Source organism: Pseudorca crassidens, chromosome 19, assembly GCF_039906515.1.
Source record: "Pseudorca crassidens isolate mPseCra1 chromosome 19, mPseCra1.hap1, whole genome shotgun sequence".
Lineage (NCBI taxonomy): Eukaryota > Metazoa > Chordata > Mammalia > Artiodactyla > Delphinidae > Pseudorca > Pseudorca crassidens.
In genome coordinates, this window is record NC_090314.1 from 17,008,468 (window position 1) to 17,030,179 (window position 21,712).

Consider the following 21,712-nt stretch of genomic DNA (forward strand, 5'->3'; position numbering starts at 1 on the left):
TAAGGCACTTAGCACAGTGCCTGGCCCACAAAGCACTCACTGCATGGAAGCTATTAAGACAAGTTCTATTCACAGGGTTGTTATGAGGAGAGAATGCATGGGAAGGTGTTTTATAAACTAAAGCCCCCAGCACGTTAGTTATGAACATTGTTTCATCAGGGCTGTTTGTTTGAGTGCACACATCTGCATATTTCCAAGATGGTAAGTATTTGCCTGGCATTCTCAGGTCTTTTAACATGTACACACTTTGTGCATGCTTACAGAGATGTGTAGATCTGTGAATGTGTGTGTGTGCATATGTGTATGTATTGACCTAACAGGTACCCCCTCCTCTCCCTGATTCTTTAGGGGATGCTAGGCCAGAATACCTTTAATTATGTGCCTTCCAGGTTTTCTGGAACTCTTGCTTGAGTTTTTTAATCTGCTTCCTAAGACCATATCCATTCTCCAAGATAACTGATCTGCTGTGGAAAGAAGATAAATCTGTGATTGTTAAAGAAATGGAAGTTATCAACCAAGGCCACATAGGTTTATTCAAATATTGAGAAAAATAATACAAGGAGAGGCACTGAATGAATATAAAAAGGAAAGTTCTGGAAAGAGAAAACACATATAAGAGAGAGCTGCTAAAAGTTATGGCCAAAAGATATGAACGACTGATACCTAAAGACAGAAATTATGTATCTATAAGGTTAATCCCAACAGATCCCTCAAATAGTGTTCAAAGCAGAGAGAGGGTTCACTTTGAAAGGGCAGAAAATAATAACAATTTACAGCACTTTTAGCAGCTTTACAGCATAATGAATGAGACATGCCAGCAAAGTAAATAATTGTAAGACCCAGTGTTGTCAGGGATATGGAGAAAAGGGCACATTTACAGATTTCTACTTGTACTGTGTGTCTGTTCCCTTTTTGGTAGAGAACAATTTGGCAAAATCGCAGTAAAAATACCCCAAGGGAGTAATCCAAAAGCAAAAACAAATTTGCAAAAAGCAGTCCCATCGGCACTGTACCTATCGATGAAAGATTTTGAAACAACACAGATGCCCAACCATAGAGGCACGGGCAAAGCATTCTCTAGTGTTGTGACAGGATGCTAGTTATGGTGAGTTCGGGGAGCGGATCACAAACTGGTCTGTGCCTGCTGATTATAAGTGTGGACAAGCAGGTAGGTGCAGGAACAGACCTTGAGAGAATTTGGGAGGATGTAACAGGGTTAGTATCCATTAGGGTTTTTGTTTTTTTTTGTAAAGATTTTTTTTTGATGTGAACCATTTTTAAAGTCTTTATTGAATTTGTTACAATATTGCTTCTGTTTTATGTTTTGGTTTTTTTGGCCACCAGGCATGTGGGATCTTAGCTCCCCATCCAGGGATCGAACCCTCACCTGCATTGGAAGGCAAGGTCTTTTTTTTTTTTTAATCTTTATTTTGTTTGTAATTTTTTAATACATTAGGTTCTTACTAGTTATCCATTTTATACATATTAGTGTATATATGTCAATCCCAATCTCCCAATTCATCCCACCACCACCACACACACTTTCCCCTCTTGGCGTCCATATGTTTGTTCTCTACATCTGTGTCTCTGTTTCTGGGAAGGCAAAGTCTTAACCACTGGACTGCCTGGGAAGTCCCTCCATTAGGTTCTTGATAATTGTTTTTAAAAGGTGAAAGTTTTGTTTCCTTAGGGCACCTTCCAAAGAGGAGTAGGGAAATGTTTTGAGCACAGACAGCAAGGATTCCTTTGGAGGGACCCCACCTCCCTGGATGTGAAACTGGGGTGCTTGCTGATGGGTGCATGACCACATCAAGTTTTGCTCACACTTTGCACGTATGTGTGTATGTGTGTGCAGACACCAGAAGGCTGCCTGGAGCAGTGGAGCTGGGCCCAGGCAGGCCTCAGTGAGAAGTGGGGTTTTCTTAATTACTCCTGCCTTGTCAGCCCCATATGGTTTCCTGACACCCAAGGCGATGCTGGGGATAAAAAGGGCCTTGGGGGGAATTCCCTGGCAGTCCAGTGGTTAGGACTCCACGCTTCCACTGCAGGGGGCATGGGTTCGATCCGTGGTCGGGGAATTAAGCTCCGCACGGCTGAACAAAAAAGGCCATGGGTACAGGTATAGGGGGGCTTTTTACCTCTTCTCCTTGGATTAAGCTCGAACTTACCTACCCTTCTGAGGTTTGCTTCCCTGTCCACCCTGTCCACTTTCCACTCCACTGTTTACACCTCAGCATCCTTCACACCCGGGGTGTACCAAGGGTGAGACAGGCAGAGGTGGACTTAGCGTCGGTGTGGACACACCCTGGGCATTTTATTGGCGTCTTCATCTTCCTCTGGTTCATCCAGCCAGCCATCACTGCAAGTCAGGCCCTGGGCGAGGGAGCTGGGGTCACACCTGCCCGCTCCAAGACGTCACAGCCCATCAGGGAGGGGGCACAGAGAGGGGAGTGACTTTCTTCAGTTCCCTGCATCCACACTAGAGAACAGCGAGGCCAGCCTGCAGCAGAACAGAAAGGCCGATACACCTGTGTAGCTGCAGGCGCTCACAGCGCAGGCCGCCACCTGAGGCCCGCGGGCGGTGTGAGGGCGGAGTCGGAGTCGGAGCTCAGCGCCCTCCCTTCTGAAGGCTGCAGCGGGCCCAGCTGCTTGCTGCTCTGCAGAAAATGGGCCCAGGGTTCCCAGATCTTCATGTTAAAAGTCTGTGAAATGGATTTTTTAACAACACTGTTGAGCCAACACTGTGCAGGCCAAACCCACTTTGCATGATGAACGTGGCCCGTGGGCCTCCATCGAAGACCTCAATTGGGGCGGAGTGGGGAGGCCGCACCTGCAGGCGGGGGCAGGATCGGGCCAGAGGAGGCACAGCTGGCTGGGTTGGGCTCACCAGCCCCGGAGCCCAATCCCGGGGCCCCTGGTCCTGGTTTCCGCTCCCACTTCTGGTCCTTTCCCTCACCACCACTCGGCCACTAGGTGGCACCACAAGCCGAGGATCTCACAGCAGACAGAGCAAACGCGGCTCCCAAGTCCCTGAACCCCAGCATACCTGGTAACCTCGCTGCCGTGGGCCACCCTGAGGACTTCTTGGCTTTTTCTTTTCTCTTCGAGTTTTTATTAAGTCAAAAAATCCCTTTATGTCAGGTTCCTTCCGTCCTCCAGGCCAGTGCTGCCCAATAGAAATATAATGCAAGCCACGTTTTCAATTCTCTAGCAGCCATATTAAAGAAAGGACACAGGTGACATTAATTTTAAGAATGATTTATGTAGCCCAATATATCCAAAATATTATCATTTCAATATGCGATCTATATACAGTGTATTAATGAGATATTTTACATTCTTTTTCTCGTACTAAATGTTTGAAATCCAGTATATGTTTTATACTTACAGCACGTCTCAGTGCGGATGAGCCACATTTCAGGCGATTGGTAGTCACATTGGGCTGGAGGCTATGGAATTGGGCTGCGCAGCGGTAGGTCCACAGGGCCTGAGTCCTTCACCCCAAGAATCAGCTCCCAGGTTGTAACACGGAATCCTGTCTAAGCTGGACACGGACTTAGAGTCCAGGGGTCTCAGGCACCCAACCCGCCACCCTCTGCAGGAGGTCTCTTATTTAAAATGACATTAGCCAGTCTCTCGAAGTGAGAGAGTGGCATGGACATAGATACACTACCAAATGTAAAATAGATAGCTAGTGGGAAGCAGCCGCATAGCACAGGGAGATCAGCTCGGTGCTTTGTGACCACCTAGAGGGGTGGGATAGGGAGGGTGGGAGGGAGATGCAAGAGGGAGGAGATATGGGGATATATGTATAGCTGATTCACTTTGTTATAAAGCAGAAACTAACACACCATTGTAAAGCAGTTATATTCCAGTAAAGATGTTAAAAAATAAATAAATAAAATTGGAAGTTCCTGGGCACAAGAGCCCAGCTCACTCTCTCTGCCCCATCCCTGGCCTGGGGGAGCCCTCCTCCCATCCCTTTGTGGCCAGCTCTCCACTCCCTGCCCGTCACACTCTCTGCCTCCTTTGCCTTGTCACGGCCCTTGTTGGAAGCAGCATTTCTGAAGCCAGCTTGATACACAACCCAAAGATAATTCTTTCCACTAAAATGGCTCATCTTGCTCCAAGCCAGCCCCTGGACTTGGACCAGGGATTGATATCTGATTGGGATACAGCTTGAGATGACTGTGGGCCTTGCTTTTCTAATCTGTGATATCAAAGGATTTGAACGCCACCACCTCTGAGACCCCTTCTCACCTCTAACTTCCCACCCCCAACCCCCATGATCTATGCCCTCCCCCAAACCACACACAGACACACACACACACACCCTGGTGGTTCTAGGTCACCTTATAAAACAATGTAAGGAGAGAGATCGGGGACATAGAAAGAGATGCAGACAATAGAGAAGGTGGCAGAAACGGAGGGAGGAGACATGAGAGAACAAAGAGACAGAGGACAGGCAGCCAGAACCCGGGCCCTTCAAGTCGGCATCTGCGCTAAGGAGCTCCTGAAACAGGATCTTTGCTGGCTTTTTTTTTTTTTTTTTTTGCGGTACGCAGGCCTCTCACTGCTGTGGCCTCTCACGCTGCGGAGCACAGGCTCCGGACGTGCAGGCCCAGCCGCTCCGTGGCACGTGGGATCCTCCCGGACCGGGGCACGAACCTGCGTCCCCCATATCAGCAGGCGGACTCCCAACCACTGCGCCACCAGGGAAGCCCCTTTGCTGGCTTTTTAAAAGCACCTTAGAAAAGCTCTAATGGCCATGAGATGGGGCCAACACTCCTCCCTAATAACCCCTCTGCCCCACCCCTTTGTGAGCTGCTCATACACCCATTCAGAGGGTCCAGGCAGAATCCAGGGGCCACACTAGTAGTAGCCCCCCTGGAGCTAGGAGCCAGGCTCTGGCCTGGACGCCTCTGGGCGTTGGAGGTCAGGGTCGAGGTGGGATGCAGTAGGTCCAGGGGCCAGCGTTTCCCAACAGATAGGAGAAGCGGGAGCCTGCCCCAGTAGAGGAGCAGCAGAGGGCTCAGTCTCCCGTGACAGTTGAAGACACACCCATTTGGACCCACTCTGTCTTTCTTCCCCATCCAGAGCCCCCACCCAGAAGAGCAGGTCCTGGGTCAATAGTGGAAGCCAGAGGCTGGCCCAAGTCCCCCTGGGCTGGGCTGGGCTGGGCAGGGCTGGGGCAGAGGCAGAATGCTGCTGGGCGGTTCTCTGGGGAGAGAGGAATTGAAAAGCATCTCTGAGGAGGGCAGGGAGGGAGGGAGGCTGGGTGATGTACACACACACACACACACACACACACACACACACACACACCCTCCCTGACTTAGTCTAAGCCTCACTCCGGAGAACAGCAGTCTTCTCTCTGCTCTTCGAGCTGCTTTCTGTTGCTTCCCCGCCCATCTGTGCTGTCAGCAGCATCGGCAAAGTTGGCCTCAAACTTGAATGGAGCTGAAGGCTCCAGCTTCCCGGAGCTCCATGGGGCAGTAGGCCGGCCTGAGACTCTGAACTCAGCTGGCCCGGAGAGGTTGACCCTCCCAGCCCCCAGCTGGCCCTTGCTCTCCTGGGTGACACGTCTGCCCCTGACCTGTAGGCCCTGAGTCTGGGCTGAGGAATGGTGCGCTGAGGTCCCTCTGGAGCCCCTCGTCCCGGCCTGGAGCTGGAGCAGCCCAAGGCCCAGGCCAGCATGGCCCACCCCGGGCAGCCTCAGTTTTCCCCGGCGCAGGAGCCAGGCACCGTCTCACCCCTGGACCTGCCGGAGATGGAGAAACTCCTCACCAAGGTCGGGGGCCAGGATGACAAGCCCCTGAAGCTATCCAAGTCCCCCTCGGGGGCTCTGGACCTGGAGCAGGGCTGCCACAGTCTGCCTTTCAAGGTGGTATCCGAGGGGCACCGGGAGGCCTCGCTCCCCCAGGCATCCTCCCGGGCCAGCTCGAGGCGGGCATCCTCCATTGCCACCACCTCCTATACCCGGGACAGAGAAGTTCCCAAAGATTACCTCGTCCTTGCCATCACCTCCTGCTTCTGCCCCATCTGGCCCCTCAACCTCATCCCCCTCATCTTTTCCATTATGGTAAGTGCTACTCTTTGTTCCAGGGCAGGGGCTGGGCCTGGGGTCAGCAGCCACGCTTCCCTGCAGGCACCAGTCTCCCTGCCTGGGAGGTAGAGAAAAGAGCTGGGTGCCGGGGGCTTGGGGGAAGATTCCCCTTCTCAGCTGGTCTATTACTCCCCCTTGGAGAGGGGTCCAGGGGCCTGGAGAGCTTCTGTTTGCTGTCCTCCTTCATCTCTGCTCCTGGACATCACAGCTTGACTTTGCACACATCCCTGCTGGGAAGGGGATTCCAGAGAGCCACCTGGAGCTAAATTCTGCACAGAAATACAGCCAAGTTGGGGGTCTTGCCTTTGCAGGGGTCGGGGGCATTGTCCCAAGGAGTCATTCCTGAGTGGGGCTGTGAATCAGCAGAGGTTGCACCTGGCATGGGGTCCCAGGGCCCCATGTTCTCAGGAGGGGAGCCAGGCACCCCCCCGCCCCCGGAGTTCTGTCAGCCTCTGGCAGCTCTGGTTTCCAAGAGCAGGCAGTGGCTTCCCTGCCATGGACTGAGGGCTCCGGGGCCCGGCTGCCCCAGGGCTGCTCCTCTGGGGGTAACTTCTCGCTGGGGCCCTCTGGGCCTCGCCTTTGCACCGATTTCAGCATGTCTTCAGGGTGGGGGGGCCTGGGCCAAGGGTGGGAACACACGTGTGTCAGAGGGCATGGCTGGCCTGGCCAGGGAGGGGCATGGGGGCTAGTCCTTGCTTCCCACGCACTCATGCTCTAGGGTTTTGAGTAAATTACCTTAGATCAGCTCCAATCCAAGTCATCTGGATAGAGCTACTTACAGAGGAGCCACAGAAAATGTTGGTACGTGCTGGCAAGTGACTTCTGCGGTCCAGGAGATTGTGAGAGAGAGACACGGAGAGAGGCTGGCAGGGAATGACTTTCAGAATGAGGTTAGCAGCAGGGGACAGTACACTGAGAGCGGAGACACTGTCTGCTTCCCCTCTGGAGTGACTCCCCTGCTGAGTCATCATCATCATCGAGCCCCCAGGAGCTGTGGTCATTCCTGCTGCCCACTCTCCTCTGAGAAACCCCTTATTTCCTCATACGTCTCTATCCACCTCACCGAGGCCCAGTCTCCAGCCAGGGGGGCCTTCCCCAACCCCCACCAAATCCAGCACCACCTGCCAGGGCTTTAGGGGACACCGGTAGGGACTTGGTGTGGGCAGAAGAGCCAGGGCTGGGCCAGGCCTTTGAGGAACTTCCTGTGCTGCCTGTTGCTCTTGGAGGCAGCTGGGGGCAGAGCCGGGCCACAGGGGTGCAGCCAGTGGCTGTGGGCAGGGCCAACCTCTTGGTTACAGGGAGAAGCCCCAGGAGGAGAGACAGGCTTTGCGGAGGGAATCCACACAAGGACCCAGGAGAAAACGTTCGCTAGAATCCATCTCCTGCTGGGGGTGGCAGGGTGTGAGCTGGGTAGGAGCTGCCTTTGTCAAGGACAACCTGGGCCCAAGGCTGTGAGACCACCGAACCCACCCCCAGTGCATTTCTACATCCTTCTCAGGTTCTTGAGTCAGGTCTGATGGTCACCGGGCCTGGGGCAGGGAATACAGTGCTAAACCAGATGCCATCACCAATCCCCACGAGCCTCCTGATCAGTGGGGAGAAACTTGTAAACAGATCCTTACAACACATTGCAAGAAGCACCCACGCTAGACAAAACCACAGGGTATTCTGTGGCCTCGGGCAAGTCACTCAAACATCTTTTGTCCTCAGTATTCCCATCTGCAAAATGGGTGTCAGCATAACACCTAAATTATAGAGTTGTGTGAGGGTGAAATGAGATGTGCCCTACAAAGTGCTAAAGCACCCAGCACACAGTAAGAGCTATCACGTGATGGTAGTAATTAGGTGAGTGTCTCCCTGGCGGGGATGGGAAGCCATCACGTTTGTTGGGTTTTTTTTTGGCCGCGCCACACAACATATGGGATCTTAGTTCCCTGACCAGGGATCGAACTTGTGCCCCCTGCATTGGAAGCATGGAGTCTTAACCACTGGACCACCAGGGAAGTCCTGTTTGTTGTTTTTCTTAGAGCTTTGAAATATAATTCACATATCATACAATTCACCCATCTAAAGTGTACAATTCAATGATTTTTAGTATATTCACAGACAAGCGTAACTATAACCACAGTCAACTTTAGAACATTTTCCTCACCTCCAAAAGAAACCCAGGGCCTTTTCTCTTCCCCATCCCTCCCAAACCTGAGCAATCACCCATCTTCTGTCTCCATGGTTTTGCCTCTTCTGGACATTTTATAAGCAGACATACCTCGTTTTATTGTGCTTTGCCGCTATTGCATTTTTTGCAAATTGAAGGTTTGTGGCAACCCTGCATCGAGCAAGTCTATTGCCGCCTTTTTTTTTTCCAACAGCATTTGCTCACTTTGTGTCTCTGGGTCACATTTTGTTAATTCTCGAAATATGTCAAACGTTTTCATTATTATTATATTTGTCATGGTGACCTGTGATCAGTGATCTTTGATGTTACTGATGCAAAAAGATCACAACTTGCTGAGCAATGATGATCAGTATTTTTTAGCAATAAAGTATTTAAAAATTAAGGTATGTACATTGCTTTTTTAGATACAGTGTTATTGCACACTTACTAGACTACAGAAAGGTATAAACGTAACTTCTATATACACTGGAAATCCAAAACATTTGTGTGAGTCACTTTTTTGTGATATTCACTTTTCTAGTTCATAGGACACTCCCATGCCCTGTGGAGGGAGGGGTCAGTTATTTATCTAGAGCTGAAATACTTGGTGCCACTCAAACAGTAGCAGGGGTGAAGGAGAGACAGAGAGTATGGAAAGAGAGTTAAGTCTCCATGCTGGTGTCTCCAGGTCCTGGCAACAGACTTCAGAGCTCCTCATCTGAAGTCTTCCCACTGGTTACCAAGTGAAGGGGGTCAAGCCCTTGACCCCAGGGGAGAAGGAGACCCACAGCCCTGACAGCCTGGCTAGAGCTCACTGTCTGCAGAGCATGCCCTAGTATGAGGCTGACAGAGTCTAGCTAATTGTTCCCATTTACCAGATGAGGCAACTGAGGCATGTAAAACAGTGCCTTGCCCATGGTCACACAATTGGCAAGAGGCACATCACCTGGATACTGAATCCAGTGTTCTCTTCATGGCCCCACCCTGTATCTACCTCTGGGACAAGGATGGTGTGTCCCTCCCAGGAAAGGCAAACCTTTTAGGCATTTATGCAGGGAGGGAATAATTCTACTTCCTTCCCTCTCTTTCTCCCCCACCTCCCAGTAGCCTCCTCTCCACCACCCACTCACTCCGTCAGTGGAAGACTAATGGACCAGCAGTGTCCTTCCCACTGTAGCTCTGACAGGGGCCTGCTGGGACCAGGGCTGGGATCAGGGGCTCTACCTCAGGAGCTGTGATCACAGGTGTCCAGGCCCAGGCCTGCTCAGCACCGCAGCTTCCTGTGAGCTTCCTGGGGTGGCCAGGGCAAGGTTGGCTTCATCCATTTTACCTCTGGGTCAGGATGAGAAATGGCCATGCTCCCCGATCCAGCAAGATCTCCTGTCAGTGAGGGATGCTGGGCCCCAGGCAGTGGGCCTTCAGTTGTTGATAAAAGAAGCATCAGATAGACTTGGGTGTGTATCCCATCTCTACCCCTTTTAAGTCACATGACCATGTCCAAATCATTCAACCTCCTTCCTTAGCTCCAGTCTCCTCATCTATAAGATGTGTAATAAAACCACCTACCTCACAGGGCTGTTGGGAGGATTAAATGAACTAACGTGTGTGCCAAAGCCTGGAACATAGTAAATGCTTAATAAATGGAAGTGGTTGCTATTATTATTAATACTAAACGAAACTGCAATGTCAGCGGACAGGACAAACCCCCAGTGGACAGGCATTTCTGGCTTTTAGCAATTTGGATCTAATGGAGTCTCACCCCTCATTACAGCCTTGGGAAAGGGAGGCGGCCCTGTCTGTGGTTTGGGTTGCAGCCTCTGAGCAGTCCCTTCTCTGTAGGTTGTTCCTACAGCATGTGGGAGCGACGCAGAGACCCAGAGTGGCTTCAACGCTTCCTTACTTAGGCATTTTCAACAACTTAATTATTTAACTGATGTGTTGCAGGCTCATTCTCATTCATTTATGATTTATCCATTCACTCAACAAGAGTGCTAAGCCCTGACCAGGGCTGACGGTCAGCTGGTATGTAGGCATATGGCTTAAGATATTGACATCTTTTTTTCTCTTTTTTTTGGCCATACCTCGTGGCTTGTGGGATCTTAGTTCCCCAATCAGGGATCGAACCTGGGCCCTTGCAGTGAGAGCATGGAGTCCTAACCACCAGACCACCAGGGAAGCCTCTTGACATGCTCCTGAATAAGCTGGTAAACAGCTGCGGTCTCAAGCCCCTAAGTCTTGCCAATCCGTCCCATCCACCACTGCAGCTGCCCTGACTCCTTCCCCAGGATCCTCCACCACCCCTCCCCTCTCTCCAGCAACAGGGGGGTTAAACTGTAGTCAGGGCATTTCAGAAACAATTGTGTCTATGCAGAGACAGTGCTGGGAAGCACATGGAGAAGCACATCCTTTTGCCTTGACCTACTGGGAGATGCTTGATCTCTGTGGAAGGGCCAATAACTGATCAGCCCTGGCACATCTTGTCAGTTCTCCTGAGACCTGCTAGGCCTTGGCCTGAGCCTCATGGGTGGAGAAAGCTCGTTCCTGAGAAGCTCTGTTGTCACCCTCCTCTGGCTGGTTTCAGCCTCTAGCAGCTCCCATCAGCATCCTTCTCACCCTATCCTCTCCCCAACCCCGCCTTGTCCTTTCCCCACACTCAAACTTTTTTCAATATCTTTCCTCACTGATCTATTAACCTGAATTCATTTTCTCACTCACCATTCCCACAGTCATTGCAATCACAAATGATCTATTAATTCAGTCATTACAACCATTACTGCAATTATTATTAGTTGCCTTCAACTTGAGCCATTTGGTGTAAGAGGAAGTTGATGTCACTAACGGGGACGCAGAGCAGCTGGTAATTTACTCATAAAAAGAAATGAAGTGTTTTCCTCCATCCCTGGAAACAAGGGATGGATCTTTCATTTGGAAACTAATTGGGGAGGGGGGTACTTCAGAAATGAGTGCCAGCTAGCAGTGGACAACTTCTCATGTAAGATTAGGGCTCTATTCTTAGAGGCAGTTACTATCCCTCCTTTCTACAGATTGGAAAACTAAAATTTACAGAATAGTTGTGAGGTTTACAGTGCATAGAGTGTATAAAGTGTCTGACACAACAAAGAAGCCACAACCAGGTCTGCCCTGTCCCATGCAGCCATTCCCACTGTGTCTCCTTCAGTGGCGTCCCTCAGGCTTGAAGGAACAAGCACGACCTTCCATCAATCCAAGGATGCGTGGATTGATGGCTCTGCGGATAAATAAGTGAGACTGGGCTCAGTATAACTGAAAAAAATTCTCTCTCCCTCTCACCTTTCTTCCTCACCTCTCATACCCAAGAAACTACCTGTGTGCCTCTCTCCATGGCCCTGAATCATTACTGCACAGACATTTTCTGGAAAATGGGGGGCAGGACTCATCTTAAACCCTCTGCCCCTCCCCCTGATGCTATATTTACAGCTGAGAATGGGTCCTGGATAATGATTCAAGGTAACCCCAGGATTTCTGAAGCTGAAATTCCTGGAAATCCCAGAAGTCTTTCTGTATGTTGCTCCCTCTTCCTCCCAATGTTGCCTCGGTGTTGATGTCCTGAGTTTGGTGACCTGAGCTTGCCATCCATTAGAGCATTTTATCCTCTACCACTCCTATGAGGCAGGGATTGTTATTAGGCCATTTTACAGATGAGGAGATGCAGCTGGAATATAGAACACCAGGCAGGCGTGGTGAGAGAAGCAACTGGAGAAATGGAGAAAGGCCAGATCAAGAAGGGCCCCAACTGTCACAAAACGGAATCTGGATTTTGTCCTGTAGGCACTGGGGAGCCTACAACTGGGTGAGACAAATAGAGGATTTCTTCAAGACAGGAGAGAAAAAGATCTAGTCAAGAAGGAGAGTGTGAAAAGACCAAGGAGTGATTGGTGCCCCAATGTCCCTGGGCAGCAGAGAGAGGCTGAGGTCTAGACTTGATTGCATAGTTCCTGGCACAAGGTAAATGTTCAAATAATGCTAGGGATTATGACCATTCCAGTGGGGGTGGAGGAATCTCAGTGGGCTTCACAGAGGAGGTGGCATTGGAGCCAGCTGTTGAAGAATAGAGAGGATTTGGACTTGAGGTGTTATGGGGGAGCAGGAATGTGGGCGGGAGAAATAGCACGAGCAAAGGCAAGTGGAAGTCGGTGCTCATACCCTGAGCAGTTCAGATCGGCTAGACCCAGAGGTTGTGGAAGAGAATGGCAGAGGGTAAAACCAGGAAATGCAAAGCGAACCTGAGTTTGGACTCTGTTCTGCAGACAGTGGGGGGCCGTGGAGGATGCTGGACAAGAGTGATTGCCTCAGCCATCATCATCTCTCTGAGCTTTTGCCTGAGCTCCTGGCTCTCCTGTGATCCCCCACTACAGTCAGGGGGGTCTTTGGGAAACCTGCATCCAATCATACCATCCTCTGCCCCCATCCTTCCATCTTCACTGGCTCTCACTGTTCTGGGATAAGGACCGACCTCCTTGCTGTATGGGCAGAGCCCTACCTGGCCTGGCCCTGCCCGCCTCTGCAGCCTCCTCTTCCTCACTGTCTCAGCCCCGGCTGCACTGGCCTTTGTCAAGTTCCCACCTGCTTCCTTCAGTCAATAACGATTTATTGAACATCTACATATTTGCCACGTAGGGACTCCCCCTGGGCCTTTGCACATGCTGTTCTCTCTGCGCAGAACACTCTTCTTCCATTTGAAAAAAAAAGCTATTTAATTCTTACTCATCTCTCATATCGCAGTCCAGATGTCCTCCCTTCAGGATGTGTTCCCTGACTCTCCCCTTTTATAAACTCTCATAGTACCAGGTACCTCTCCTTTGGAACGCTACCCACACTTGCAATTTTACTTTTATTTGTGTGGTCACAATGGAGGCCAGCCTCCCCCCAAGGCTGTAAGCTCCATGAGCATAAGAACCGGGGCTCTCTTGTACACCGCTGCACCCCAGGGTCTTAGCACCATGCCTGGCATGAATATCTATAGGGTGAAATGGTGGTGTGGGGAGTAGAATGGAGAGGAAAAGAGCTTGGAGCCAGGGGGAACTTCAGGAGGCTCTTGTCATGGCTTGAGTGAGAAGTGGCCCCTGGAACTAGGGCAAGTGCAGCGAAGCTAGAGAGGAGAGTTGCAATGGAATTGACTAGGAGAGGAAACTAATTAGTAGAGTAGGATGGGAGGGGAGTTACGACCCAGTGGGAGGACACTCCAGGCTGTTGCCAATAATTGGGGCTTGAGCACGTGGAAGGAGGCGTGCAAGGCAAGGAGCAGATCTGGGAAGTAGGAAGCTGTGGTTTGGGGCAAAGTGAGTGAGGTCACACTGGGGCAGGCAGCTGGCACTGGCCTGGAAGGAGCTTGGCACAGGGAACCACGGGGTGGAGGTGGGGAATCAGAATTCTGAGAGATGAAGACAGGACCCAGGAGACGGGGGGTGCCCCAATGAAGAGAACAGGGGGGAGGTGTCGCTTCTGTGAACTTCAGCGTCTTTAAAAATGGGCAACACTGCCAACCTCATAGAATGATTCTGAGGCTAAATGAGACCACTTAGGCATAGTCGTCAGTAAGCTGCCCGGCACGAAGTAAGGGCTCAATACATCCTTGTCATCATCGTCACCATCATCGTCAAGGTACTTGATGGTTCCATGCTGAACTCAGGAGCCTCCAACAATCAGAACATAAATAACCAAATAAACGGCCTGAGGTCTTGTAAGTCGTCACACTCTTAGTACACTCCTGCCTGTGCCTGTTCTATCAATAGAAGTCCAAGTTCTAGAGCTGGAGGAATCTGGAGGTCCCAGGCCAGCCTGGCAGTGGTGACGGGGGAGAAGCTTGGGACACACCTCCTACTGCTTCCCCCCGGACCCCTCATGATCCTATCTGTCCCTATGTCCTCTGTCCATCCCCATCCTAACCCACCTGATTTCACCCAATTCAATAGGGCCAAGAGAAGCCGAGCTCACTGAGAAGGAGTGAAATATCAGATAGGGGCCCCTGTGAAGCCATACATGGCTCCGCCCCAGCCCCAGCCTTCCTGGTTCAAACCCCAAATGCCTCGCCTTTCTGGTGTGATCTGGGAAGTGGACTTGGTTGAACAAGGATGTGGTTCCTGGGTGGGATATAGGGAGAGGGAGGGCCAGTGATTTCTTTCCTTTTATGGCAAGAGGGGGCTCACAGAGCAAAAGAGGCAGGTATGGCAGGCCATAGAAAAAGCCACAGGGGCTGCCTTAGTGCAGCTGTAGGAATGAGCCTTGGGCTGGGGTCCGCGGGGGCCTGGCTTATCTCTCCTGCCAGCTCAGCACGGCCTGGACCTGGTCCACCCTCCCAGGCCCTCGGTCTCCACTATACCACCCTGCCCGTCACTGTCCTGAGATAACACCCTGCATTGCTCGGTCATGCTTCCAGCTGTCCCCTGCCAGCGAGGGGCAGGCTTAGTTACGGGTCTCCTCAAGAGGTCTGGCCACTGGAGTCCTGAAGGAGCCCCCTGCCGCTCCCCTATGGGGGCTGCTGGAGTGTGGGCCGCAGTGGGGACCGGGTGTGTTCCAGGGGCTCAGTAAGGGGCCCCCTCCAAGGCTGCCAAGGACAGCCTTCCTGAGGTCTCTGCCACCTTCTCTCTGCAGTCTCGAAGTAGCATGCAACAGGGAGACCTGGACGGGGCCCGGAGGCTGGGCCGCCTGGCCGGCATGCTCAGCGTCACCTTCATCATCCTGGGGGTCGTCATCATCATCGTCGCCGTGGCTGTCAACTTTGCAGGTGAGGCCCAGCCGCACTCCAGCTTCCTCAGTGAGGACTGTGGAAGGCTGTGGCCCTGGGACAGGGGTGCTGGTGGGGAGAAGGGTAAGAGCACGTGTGGGCCACAGCCTTTCCCTCTCACTCAAGGAAAGCAACCCAGTCCCCTGCAGGGACTGCCTGAGTGGGGTTGGCTTTCTGACTTTCTAATGCCTGGAGAATAGATCACTAGGAAAGGGCGTGGGAAGAGCACGTGCCCAGGAGTCAGAGGCCACGAGCTCTAGTCTCAGCTCTGATGGTCCTGGGTCCCGCACCAGGGTCTGCCTGGGTTGAGTCTCGGGGTTTTCACGTCGAAAGCGGTAGGAAGAAGCCTCCAGCACAGAGGCTTTTGTGAGCGTCACCTGAGATGATGCATGTGACTCTGCTTTGTAAACTGGGGGCCTGCCAGACAGCATCCCTGATGAGACAGCCAGGACCTACTGGAAGTCAACCATGCACGTGCTGGAAGTCAGGAAGCAACACTTCTGTGAGTGCCCAAAGGTGGCCCAGGGAAGTTATCCAAGCAGGACGACCATTTTCAAAGGTGACACTCAGCTGCTCACAGAGCCCAGGCAGCTTTGAGAATTTCTGGGCTATGCAGGTCAGTGTTGTCCATTTCCCTCTCGTCACACACTCACATTGGGAGCCTCCAAGCATCTCTGCCCCTTTGGTGATCAACGTAAGCTGTTCCCCTAAAGACCTTGCCCCTCAATGTGTGCTCCATGGGCCAGCAGCCGTGGCTGCTGACACCAGGAAAGGGTTGGAAATACAGAATCTCAGGCTCCACCCAGACCCACTGAATCAGAATCTGCATTTTAATAAGATTCCCAGCCCAATCGTTAGAGTTTGGGAGGCACTGATCTGGAATACAGAGTTTTCAACTTGGGGTAGAAAGCCTGGGATTCAGCCGTGGGGTCATGGGGGACCTTGGCCTCGTAGGAGAGGGAAGAGTTCAGGTCTGTAATCAGTCTGCCTGGCTTCAAAAGGCAGGTCCTCCATTTCGTCTGTCTGAGCGGAAGCATGTTCCATAATCTCTGAGTTGGACAGGTGTGCAGGTGCCTGAGAAGCAGGAACCCACTAGCCCAGGGTACGAGCCTCAGTATCACCTTCTGACGTCTCAGTCTCTTTGTTCTGCTGCTGCTTGTCACCTTAGCCATGACTCTTTCAATGGCAAGTGACAACCACTGGACTCAAATTGGCAAAGGGGACTGTTTAGTTTTCACTAAAATATTCAAGCAGCGATGGTTCTAGCCTCAGGGGTCCACGTGCCTACCTCCGAACCAACCACCGAGGCCCCGGTCCTGTCCTTGGTAGGAGCTCACTTCCACCGGGAGCCCCCAGCCAACTCACCCCGGTACCATTTCCCGCTAGGAAACAAAGACTCAAATCCTCAAAAAAGGGACCAGAAGACCCTATGTTCTGAGCTCTGTTCTGCCATACCTGTTCTTTTCTTTACAGTTCAGAAGAAATAAACCTAACTAGGGGGCTGTGCTAGCAGAAGCAGGCCCCCACCCGCTGGAAAGCTCCACACCCACATGCCCCATGTACCTCGGAGGACAGGATGGTGACTGCCAAGTGCCCACCTGTCCCCCAGCTCCAAAAGTGCAAACTTGGAGGGAAACCCCCAAGTCACCCCATTGCCAGCCCACATCAAATGGGAAAGCAAGAGGAAGAAAGGAAGGGAGGAGATGAAATTGACTGTGAAACCAGTGAATACTGTGGTTTAATCTCAGATGCACGTCCCGGCATTTTAACCCCAGGGTTCTGGCTGGTTTCTCATCCCCACGATTTCCTGGGACCTGCCAAGCAGCACATACAGCCAGAGTGAGAAGAAACCAGCCCCACAAGCAAGACTACAGCGGGGAGAGAGGCAGCACAGTCCCTGCATGTCTGATGACCGGGAGAAAAGACGCGGGCCTTTATTATCTTTTGTATTTTTCTTGAGGCAGGATAAAAAAGACTGTTTGCATGCCTTGTGCCACGTGCCTGCTGCGATCCCAGCCAGTACCCTGAGCTCAGAGGCCAAGCTTCTGCTCAGCACATGCCCTGGAACCCCTCGGACACACAGGATGTGCAGCTGCTCTGGAAAGAGGCAACAGCCATACTTCAATCCTACATCCATCGCAGGGTACAGGCACCAAGCGGAATGTTGGTGGAGACAGAAACGGGGACAGCATGACCCATAGGCCTCTTCCCAGACATTTCAGCCTCACGAGCATCTCAGCCAAGAAGTCTGGCGTCTGAGCATCTGCCAGGCTGATGCAGTCTGCCTCCAGTCCCTACCTGGGCCGTAGCCTGGGGCACCAAGAACTCCCGGGGCCTGACCCTGCCTCCAGGACAGCAAGTGAAAAGGAACCCAGGCCTGAGCTCTCATCCTGACAGGCCCTCCCTGGCTGTCTGGGGCACAAACTCGGAGTTTCATGCAGAGGGGCTCAGGGTCCCCATGCAGAGTGGCTCAGGTGGGGCCTGGGCTCCCAGCTCCCAGCCCAGCTGCATCTGATGCTCTGTGCCTCACCCTGTGCCCCTGGCCAACCACAAACAGCGAAGGCTTTCCCTGGAGCAGGCTTTGGGACCACCCCTGGGGGAAATTCCCATGGGCTCCCAGGCCATTAGGGGTGTTTGTGCCTTCTGCAGGGGCGTGGGCCAGAGTTTTTATGAAGGTTTGTTGTTCATGGGGTCTAGAGAGTTTCAAGATAGAGGGAAGAGCTTGGCTGAAGGGTCCCATCTTTGGGGACCCGGGCTTAGGAACACATCCACATGCCTAGAATCAGGGGCCCGGACACCATGGCCTTTGTCTCAGGACCTAATGGGACACCTGGAAGGAGTTAAGCAGGGCCCCTCAGATTTCTCCCGGGTCTTTCTTGCTCCCACTTCCCCTGTTGGCTTCAGCCCCCAAACCCTTGGAGAAGGATGCTACAGGCCTTCCCACCCTGTGAGGCCCTGCCTAGCAGCTAGGGTTCCAGGAGGTTGGGAGGGCAGGTTCTCAGGGCCCCAAGTTGGCCAAGAATGTTTCCTCTGTGCCTGTTCAGGACCCTCATGCCTCCTTTCAGGGTCCCTGCCCGTCTCTCCCACCCTCCTCAGAGGCTCCTGAGGAGGGAGCATGTCAGCACAGAGGCTCTGTCTGCCGGGAGGGGCTCTGGGTCCTGGGTACAGCCCCAAGCCTTCTAGGAGGGCCTGTATGAACGAAGGGAGGGTTCAGGGCCCAGGGGCATGGGCAGATCCCTCTAGGGCTGGCATTCCTGTGTCAGTCACCCACCCAGGGAATAAACTCCAACCTCTCCCGACCCTAAAGGAGGGATCAGCTGGATTTGCTTTATGGGACCTTTGAGGCCAAAATAGAAATGCCCGTGTTTGTCGGGGCGGGGAGGAAGGGGATAAGCCCAGAGTATCTGTGTCACTTTCAAGGTCAGGTCAGGCCAGGGGAGTCATGATGAGGTCTATGAATCTGACATTCACCGGCCCCCACCCTGGAAGGAGGGGTCATGAGTCAGCTGTCTTCCGGCAGGTCCCAGGGGTCCCCAGCTTCAGCACCCCTGGGAGAAGAGAGCAGTGAACCAGACTGTTTAGGCGTGGTCTTGTGGGAAAATGATGGCAGAGGTGGGACCGCGGCCTCTGTGTGCCCTGGGACCGTCACGCACACCTAGACCTGCCCCCCCATCTACAGTCTCACCCACAAAAACAGGCCCTGCCACGCACGCACTCCCACAGATACACACACTGGTTCCTACTCCAAACCCAGGATAGTGGAGAAGGAGAGAAGCCACAGCAGATCACTGCAGACGCAGGCACGGCAGGAGCATCCTTCCGTTCAGGCGAGAACGACTTGAGTCTCCTAGTCATACTAAGGATGTAGCTCAGAGGCCTCCAAGGTGTGCGGGAGGGGCAGAGGCCTCGGGAGACCGGCCCTTCCGGCAGAGAGGAGCCCAGGGCCAGAGGATGGGAAACCTTCAGAGGTAAGGCTGGGACGGAGGGACCCTGCTGCCTCCCACCCACAGGTCTCCTGACACCCCCAGGCCTCGTTGAACATGAAGGGACAGTGGCCCTGCCATCCTAGCGCCTTCGTGGGTCCAGTACTGGCTGCATGAACACAGTGGTCCCCTGGCTTGGGGCACTGACCCAGCCCCTCCCCAGGTCCCCTAGGGAACAGCAAGCACCACCCCCTGACCGCCACCGGCCCCCACTCACCAGTTCTCTCTGTATTTCTCAGCATGGAAAGAAATAAATCTGACCGTCCAAGCCCACCGAGGGTCTTGTTTGTGCCGCTGGGTTCAAAGGGTTCCAAACAACTTGGGGGGCACTGGGGAGCCTGGCCATCCAGGGGCTCCATGGCCACCATGAAGCATTCCCCTGGGCAAGCCATCTGTTCTCACCCAGCCTCAGTTTCTCTGGTGAGCGATGCTGGTCTTCCCTTGGTCGTTCCTTCTGCCTCTGAACAAAGGCCTCAGGCATTGAAGAGGGCAGGAGGCTGTGCTGGCGTCTTACAAACCTTGGTAAATCCACACGGCCATCCGAGGGGGTCGCTAGTGTTATCCCGGGGTTCCGATTAGTAAACCGAGGTTCAGAGAGGTTCAGACACTGGGCCCGGGTCACACCATGCCTGGCATGCAGAAGGTACTGAAGAAATGTTGGTGAACTGACCGTATCCCTAGGTCTGACCCCAAAGTTGGCTTCTTGCCGCCATGCTTTGCTGCCTGGAGAGCAAAGGCTGTAGGGGGCAAAGGGCGTAGGGGGACATGTGTCTGAGATTCAGCAAGGGAAAAGCTGCAGCTTCCACAATGCAGAAAGCCTGAAATCACAGATGGCTGCGCCCTCTCTCTACCTGGACTCCCCACCTGTGAACGGTGCGGTGATCCTCTCTGCACACCCACAGGGCTGGCGGAGACCCAGTGGCGTGTCCTGGTGAACCGTGAGGGCTGGATACACGTGGGGAATGCCAATAACAATTTCCCAAGGCACAGCCAGGAGAGCACCCCAGAACCTGGGAGGTGCTGGGCATCCCAGGCTGGCCCTTGAGATTCTGCTCCCCTCCATCCCCAGCCCTACCTGCCTCTCCCTGACCCATGACAGGAGACCACCCCGCATGCCCAGGAGAGGTCTCTGGCCCAGGCCTCAAACCTTCACTCCTCGGCTGTGTCAACTTGAGCAGCCCTGGCCTCTCTCTGGGCCTCAGTCTCCAGGTAAAGGAGTGAGCTGTGCGGGTCTAGAGCGGGCTTCTCAATCCCTCCTGGCGGCACGCTGGAATCACCTGGGAGCGTGGGCCACGCTGGTGCCTGGCCGCCACTCCTAGTGAATCAGGCTTAAGTGGTCTGAGGTGTGGCCTAAGCTTCCAGAGCCTTTAAAGATTTCCAGGTGATCTCAATGGTCATTTGAAGTTGGGAGCTATGGGGCTGGGCCCTCGAGACTTACTACTCAGCATTAATGGGCGTCGCCAGGAGTGGTCAGAAATGCAGAAGCTCAGGCCACACCCCGATCCAGAATCTCTGCCCTTTCACAAGATCACCAGTGGTTCCTGTGCACTGAAGTTGGGGACGCTCTGGGCTAGACGCCTGAAGCCGAGTCACGTGGGCCAACTTGCTGCAGTCTCCCCTTAGGCCGTACCTTCTGTGGGGGCGGGTCTTTTATCTCCCCTCTAAAAATAATAATTGTTTTCCTTTCTTTTTCGGCCACTCCGCGCGGCTTGTGGGATCTTAGTTCCCCAAACAGGGAGAGCACAGAGTCCTAACCACTGGACCGCCAGGGAAGTCCCATCCTCCTTTCTTTCTTACAAGGGTCTACTGAAACAAATGGAGAAAATCAAGGCAATACTGAGAAGGAAAGAGAAGGACATTAAGAGAAACCCCAAGTAAGTTGGGGGGGTCTCATAGCAGAAAAATTCTTCACCCTGTTTCCCAGAGTGTTTGTGAAACTGAGTTCCCCTTTAACGGAGTTCCCTTAACGAGTTTATGATTGATCTCTCTCTCCAAAACTTTATTCCCTTTCTTGTTCCCTCTGACCCCAACCCTGAACGAACTGAACATTAATCAACCAGAATCAGATGACTCAGACTGCTGTTGTGAATATCAACACCAAGGTACTAGAACTGCTGTTATAGATCTCGTCATTAACCTGCAAATTCAGATCACTTCTCTACGGCAAGATGAACTAACAGACCCCCGAGCCACAGACCACCTGGCCTGGGAATCCAGAGACATCCTGACTCATGAAACTATGATTAAGAAATGTCGCAAGACAATGATTAATCCCAGCCAGTTTGTTATTCCCTTTAAAAGAAACAAACAAACTGCTAACTCAAAGACCAAGTTGGAGTGGGTCTGAGGCCTGTCTCCCACTCCCTTGCTGGGTGCTCTGTAATAAACCTTTACTTTGCGGCAAACTCCTGCTGTCAGAGTCTGGCTTTCTGTGCTGTGGGCACACTAGCCCTTTGCTCCGTTACATTTGCCTGTGAGGCTGCGGCGCGCAGAAGGTGGCCTGTGTGGGTATGGGTATGTGTGGGTGGTGAGTGTGCCCCCAAAGCACAAATCCCTAGGAAGCCAGGACCTTCTCCCCTCTCCCAGCCTGTCACCCCTCACCCCCACCCCATGCACCGGCTAGAACCTGCATGGGGCTGGCGGAGGCAAGCAGGTGTTTTAAAGCTGCTTGGATGGAAAGTTCTACTCGCAGTCAAAATTAACAC

The 21,712-nt window shown here is 52.8% G+C and overlaps 1 protein-coding gene across 5 annotated transcripts; it reads left to right on the plus strand.

Moving 5' to 3' along the window:
* The first annotated feature begins 5,271 nt into the window (after window positions 1-5,271).
* TRARG1 (trafficking regulator of GLUT4 (SLC2A4) 1) lies at window positions 5,272-21,404 on the plus strand. Of its 5 annotated transcripts, none has more exons than XM_067714204.1 (3): window positions 5,272-6,082; window positions 14,892-15,024; window positions 20,808-21,404. In XM_067714204.1, the coding sequence occupies exons 1-3, from the start codon at window positions 5,696-5,698 to the stop codon at window positions 20,867-20,869; spliced, it is 582 nt and encodes a 193-aa protein (XP_067570305.1). In that variant the 5' UTR covers window positions 5,272-5,695; the 3' UTR covers window positions 20,870-21,404. The 5 variants fall into 5 exon arrangements, with proteins under 5 accessions (XP_067570305.1, XP_067570306.1, XP_067570304.1 ...); XM_067714205.1 differs by lacking the exon at window positions 20,808-21,404 and adding an exon at window positions 16,498-19,280; XM_067714203.1 differs by lacking the exon at window positions 20,808-21,404 and adding an exon at window positions 16,800-19,280.
* The last annotated feature ends 308 nt before the right edge of the window (window positions 21,405-21,712 follow it).